The sequence below is a fragment of the Setaria viridis genome, chromosome 6, assembly GCF_005286985.2.
Source record: "Setaria viridis chromosome 6, Setaria_viridis_v4.0, whole genome shotgun sequence".
Lineage (NCBI taxonomy): Eukaryota > Viridiplantae > Streptophyta > Magnoliopsida > Poales > Poaceae > Setaria > Setaria viridis.
The window spans coordinates 2,300,844-2,306,843 of NC_048268.2; the positions used below are offsets into that span (position 1 = coordinate 2,300,844).

The 6,000-nt window shown below is 40.6% G+C and overlaps 1 protein-coding gene across 2 annotated transcripts; it reads right to left on the reverse strand.

Moving 5' to 3' along the window:
- Positions 1–813: 813 nt before the first annotated feature.
- On the reverse strand, positions 814–5,788 carry LOC117861585 (zinc finger BED domain-containing protein RICESLEEPER 2-like). 2 transcript variants are annotated; one of them, XM_034745159.2, is made up of 6 exons: positions 5,598–5,788; positions 4,864–5,419; positions 4,680–4,742; positions 2,183–4,044; positions 2,038–2,092; positions 814–1,135 (listed from the first exon to the last, which is right to left on the reverse strand). In XM_034745159.2, exons 2-5 carry the CDS (start codon positions 5,328–5,330, stop codon positions 2,049–2,051), a joined length of 2,436 nt encoding a protein of 811 aa, XP_034601050.1. In that variant the 5' UTR covers positions 5,331–5,419; positions 5,598–5,788; the 3' UTR covers positions 814–1,135; positions 2,038–2,048. The 2 variants fall into 2 exon arrangements, with proteins under 2 accessions (XP_034601050.1, XP_034601049.1); XM_034745158.2 differs by having other exon boundaries at positions 2,183–4,047.
- Positions 5,789–6,000: the final 212 nt, after the last annotated feature.

Consider the following 6,000-nt stretch of genomic DNA (forward strand, 5'->3'; position numbering starts at 1 on the left):
GAGAGATTCCAAGCTTATTCTAACTGAGAATATCATATGCACAGCTTTCCTGCCTTGCAAATGGCGATTTTAGATCACATCTGCATTATTTTTCATTACAATGGTTCAATGGACAAGTAGTAGGTATTGCCATAGGACTCCAAACTTAGCTGTGGACTGTGGTGGTTTCACACAGCTGTCTATACACAACTTAATGCTAAAGTTGCATTTGCTTGGATGTGGAACTTAGCAAGTGGAAGTGTATGAATAATGTATCCTTTACTGCAAAGCTGACTTAATTGGTCAATATTGTTCATGATGCGAAGTAACAGGAATCTCATGTATGATGTACCCCGTGCAGTGCAGCAAATACTAAGTTATCCATATGCCAACATCACAAATTCTATGCTCTAAACGAGAAAAATGATGGGAGCTCAAATTTTATGGAATTTGCAACACGAGCACTCAGCTAGTAGGTCATAAGGCAACGCTCTATTTAATCCTTTGTATAAACATGCTTGAAGTGGATGAGAGTATATGAAACTAACTCATCGAGGTGTATCACACGACATAAAACCCCACAGTATCTCAAAGCATGTGAGAAAATGCTAAGTTTAAGCAGGAACCAGTGCCCAGCGCAACGAAATTTTTGCGCAATAGAACCTGCAGCAGCTCATTGCAATGCACACGATATGCAGCTAGAACGTTGGTTAGACAGACTTAGCTGACATCACCACAATTTATAAAAAGCTCAAATAACGAATTTGTTCGCCTACAGCCAAACTGAAAGTCACATATTGTTCACTAGCCGCATGCCATCAAAATTACTCCGAATAATGCAGAAAAATCAAGTTTTTTTTCAAAGGTCACATATATCGAATAACACATATTTACATGCTGACTTAACTGACAAATACTGTTCTTGCTGTTGTTGTATATATATCGCACTTGTACATCTGTGTACTGCACAATAGCTGATAAATGATGTCCATATTTTTCATGCTGTATGCAGGAAAGTCAATTATTACAACCATGGCCAATTAGCCATTCGTCACCCTAGGCTGGTGCATTATATGGTGATAGGTAAAATTCAGATGAGGTCGACAGTTGAAACCGCTCTTCACATGCTACTGAACCAGTCAAAATGACGAAGGAGCTGTTTAGGCACAAATCAAAAGACTACTTAATAAACAAAACTCAAGATGTATATATAAACATTTAAAAAGGAAGGAAAAATTCACAACCCACAGGTTTTTTTAACCTTCCCGTTCATAACTGATTTCATTCATCAACACTGCTAGACGTGGGTATAAGACAAGTTACAATGACTAGAGATTCTAATATGTAATGGAGCAGGTACTAGTCCAAGCATATCAAAGAGAATGATACTCAATAATTTCTAGTACATCAATCATGAAAAAATAGGAAGTGCAAGAGATCAATTAAAACTTCATGCAATGTTGAAAAACGAAGAGGAGTATTTTAGGATCAACTAATTAATTTTGGACTATTCAGATTCATTCCTTTTCCGGTTAAAATATCAGGTCTTTTTCTGTTTTTATGTTTAGAATTATTTGGCAGACAAAGATGAGAAGATGGAAAAGTGGCTTAGGACCAGTACTTGAGGAATAAAAATCTCCCGAAACCTGTCTAGCAACTGATCCACCAAGAGCATGTAGGGAAGTAAAAGGCATCATTGATTCTTGTTTAAAGGATAGGAATGAGCTCAACTTCAGTCACACTATCCACACTGAGAATCATATACTAGTACTGAGTATGAAGGATTTGGAAATCTATCAGTCTTTTCTTTTCTTTGAGTTTCCAGTGTACAACTTCTCAAAATTACCATGAGTATCTAAAGTTTCATAAATTGGGGTTAAAAAATACAGTCAACTGTATCTGAGCTAAATCCCATGAGCTTGGGGTTGCATATCAACCAAATGTGCTATTGCCAATTGTGTCAGACTTCCTATATAACAGGTTTCCTTGGAGAAAACGAGCTAAAAAATGCCAATATGTGGACAACAATGACACAAGGCATGTAGATGGCAGGCTTACCTTGCTGTGCATCAAGCAGGCATGTTTCTGTTTCCACCAACTATGTCATTTGTTTCTGTTTATGCAGAAGAGGAACATTATTGTTTACTGTAAATGAAAGAGATCAGCAATGTATTGAGAGATGATGAGTTTTGCTTGTACATACCTGAAGATTTGATCCAATCCTGAGTGCAGATGAGGGCCTCAACTAATTCAGGACTAAGTTTTTGATTGAAAAGACTCATCCGTTCATCATTTTCATCAAATGCAGATTCAGCAGAGACTGTAGATGCAGGGATTGCTAAGATGTCACGTGCCAGCCTGGCAAGAGTTGGGTAGATGGAAGCATTTTCCTTCCACCATTTCAAAACATCGAAACAGACATTTTGGGGAATAAGCTCTCCTTCAAGGTATGTAATGACTTCTCCCAATTCCTCATGTGCTGCTTGCTCAATGTAACTTTGACTTGTGTCAGTTACTGGTAAGCTACCATGTATATCTAACTGTAAATCATTGTTTCTCTGATTAAAGTTCTCACAATTTTGCTGATCAACATGAAAAGAGTACTGAAGAAAGAGCTCATACAACTTTCCACGCACTTCAAGAATATACTTTTTGGCATGACTACCAAAGGCTTCCTTAAAGCAAATGACAAGAAACCTGATTTTATATCTGGGATCTAGTACAACAGCTAAAGACAGCCATAGGTACCATTTCCTCCAAAGCTGGTCAAACTTCAGCTGCATTCGCTCAATATCTAAAACTTGGTCAATGTTTTCCTTGCTAGATGAACGGCGTAGAGCTATCTTCAAGTTCCAAATTGCATGAAAGTGTGAATTCAATGTCGCGTTGCCAGGTCTGGAAATCACTTTTATTGCATGGTAAATCGACCTTCCAAGATCACAAAAGTTCTCTGCTGCTTGTAGTTGTGCATAAGATGGCTTAGATGGATAAGATTTGTAATCTATCTGTTGAGGGTTTGGCAGCTCATTGTTAAACTGCAAAGCAGCCTCCAATGCATAGAAAATCAAGTACCATCTCTGCGAACCAAAAGAAGGTCGGCTTATTTGCATGCGTGACAGGATTTCTTTGTATTTATCCTTACGCAGTGGGGAGCATGTCATGTACTCACACCAGCTCTGGCTTGTTGTTAGAACATATTCGTTGAGTTCATAACCAAAAAAGTCATGTAGAGCATCTATTATGCAAGGGAGATGTAATAACTTACATTTTGCTAACAGATAATTCTGTTCTGTAAGATTCTTCTCCAAAGTCGATACAGCTGTATCACCTAAATGACCTAATGGATTGGGCGATATAATTCCTAGAAGCTTCCACTCAAGACTCCAATTTTGTACTGCTTCTTTCGCTTTTTCTTCTTCAACTGCTTTCCAATCCCCAATAGTGAAATTGCGGCTTGATTGAAAACAGTGGGAAAGGCTAACATAATACACAGCATCAATGTCACACCCCGAAAAGCAACATCCAATGATTTTCCTATTCAAATTCCATTCTTTGTCAATGAAGTGCACGGCCAAAATGATAAAGTGCTTAGTATCGAGATAGCTCTTTTTTACTGTCAGAAAAACTCCACCAGGTGCAAGTGCTATTTCCTCCTTAAGCTTAGTCTTTTCATTCTGAAAAATACTGAGGAACTTCTCTTCAATAGCACCTTGCGATACTGCATTGTTAGTAGGACAGATGCCAGCCCAAAATTGCCTAAAAGTTGCACTGCTTGTCAATGGAGGGGAGAAAAGGTTAGAGACGAAAGCCCTGGTAAGGAATTCAAGAGATCTGTCTTGATCAGACTTCCAATCAACAGTTGAGCCAGGATGTGGAGATGACCGTTGTTGCTGCATCCGACCAGTTGCCGGTCGTGCAGGACAGATCTTAAGATGCTGGCGCAGATGGGTTGTCCTTCCTGTGCTTGTTCCACTAAGGAGCCTTTTACAATGTTTACATTCTGCACTTTGAATTTTTCCACCTCTTAACACAGCAGTAAACTCCTCCCACACCTTGGACTTTGATCTTCTTTTCTCACCAGAAATAGAGAAATGACATTATGAATTTCAGTTAGTGTCCAAGAGAATTTGCCTCAATGCATGATGTTAGATCAGCGAGAAATAAAATGTAAAAACGAACTGAATCACATAACAAGGGCTCATATAAGACCAAGCACAAATATGAGCCAGATTAAAGAATAAGATCAAGCACATGATAGCTCTTGTCACCTAGTGATAACTATGACCATCCTACTTAATCTGTTTCCAGGATCCCAGCACTGATCGATCCTCGATTTTAGGCTTTGCGTTGTATCAGTGTTGTATAGTAGAACAATAGAAGTATATAGCTTTTTAGAGACAATATGAGAAATACAAAGGTCTACTATGCACCACTTCATAAAACATCAAGAGTAAATGAAAGGAATTTTATTCATGGCTCCAAGTGAGAGAATGGGAGATCGAATTGCTGATTTCAACCATGACAATATCGTCTATCAATTCTTCATCTCAAAATTTTATTTTTAGGGATCAAATAGGTTTGGCCATATCTATGAGAAGCTTTGTAGCATTTCAGATATGAAGTACACTAACGATAACAAAAGGACTTAAAGAATGGAAAAGAAAGAAGGCGGCGAATGGAAGGAGCAGGTTGATACATACTGTCTGTGAGAATATCTAGTCCCGGTTTGTGCAGTGATCCTATCAGCTGGAGCTGGAACATGCCTGTCGAGTAAAAGCACCATTTATAGGTAGGTTAGTTACATGATGACTTGATGAAAGAACTAAAGAATTAATTTGGAACGAAAGATTTTTGGTTCAACTTCAATCAGATTAAAGCAACAACCTTTCTATCGCACTGGAATCACCAGCAACATCTTCTTCAACTCCTGCTTCGATATCATTGTCTTCCTCGCTATCACTTGAACTGGAAAGTTGCTCACCTCCATCGAATCCAGCGGGGGCATCCCTTGGACGTGGGTGGTTGTGGCAACCACTAAGAACCGTCTCGAAAACCTGATGACCATCCGCGGAGCATACCACAAGCTTATTGACCTCACAGCCTTCCTGGGTGCATTTGTAATACACCGTTGGATATCCACAACCAGGAACGATGTTCTGTGCGCACTTCTTCCAGATGTAGCCATCATCAGGTGGAGACAAGCTAGGCAGACTAGGCAAGTTGTTGTCTGAAGAAGAACTAGCATGTTCTCGTGCCACAGCTGGTGCCGACAGCAAGAGCGAAGTCAAGGGGCGAAATGCTTGATCGGCCATACCGTGCTCATGATGAGGGTGATCTGACTGCTCCTCCATTCTGGAGGGCTAGTAGTTAACTCGCACGAATTTCAGTGGTTCAACTATTCCTCTGAATCACCTGCCAAAATTCGTCTTACCCAACAACCCTACATAACAGAAATTGGTAGGACAGCCTTGAAGACATGCTATGCGAATCTCTAAATCCTCCAAATTTCAGTGGTTAAACAGAAGCAAAAAAAGAATCTTTTCTCTAGAACAACTTTACTAGTGGAATCCTAAGACGAAGCAAAAGGCAGGGGAAAAAATTGCAAATCAATACATCACCTGTTAAGGCTTCAAAGAAATCTGATGCAGCCGAAATCGGGACTGATCGTGATTGTCGCAAGAACTCAACCTCCAGATGATGCACCGATGGCTCAAAAAGCCACGAAGTCAACCCACGGAGCTCAAAGTCATCGACGAAGGGATGTAGCGTTGTTCAGTTGGGCCGCCCAACTTGGGCGGGTGGGTTGCAGTTTGCTTTTTAAAAATGGTGGGCACATGAGCAGGTGAGTGGCAGTTATGTAAATGTGATTAAAAATTGCATCTAATATTGGGTAGGAACGGAGCGGGCCAACCACCTTACGCCGGCAAGGATTCCGACGACAGAGCTTGGGGGGTCGTAGGGGGTGGGGGGGTGGGTGGGGGGGGGGGGTGGTCGGGGGCGGGGGCGGGCGCGGCTGGGCCT

What these genes read in the sequence shown, in the direction of transcription:
- LOC117861585 (XM_034745158.2), bottom strand. Translation starts at nt 5,330, where the DNA reads ATGGAGGAGCAGTCAGATCACCCTCATCATGAGCACGGTATGGCCGAT. An exon ending in ACTAGATATTCTCACAGACA is followed by an intron (nt 4,048 to 4,679) that starts GTATGTATCAAC and finishes TGGTGAGAAAAG; the next exon opens with AAGATCAAAGTCCAAGGTGT. An exon ending in GGATTGGATCAAATCTTCAG is followed by an intron (nt 2,093 to 2,182) that starts GTATGTACAAGC and finishes CTGCATAAACAG; the next exon opens with AAACAAATGACATAGTTGGT.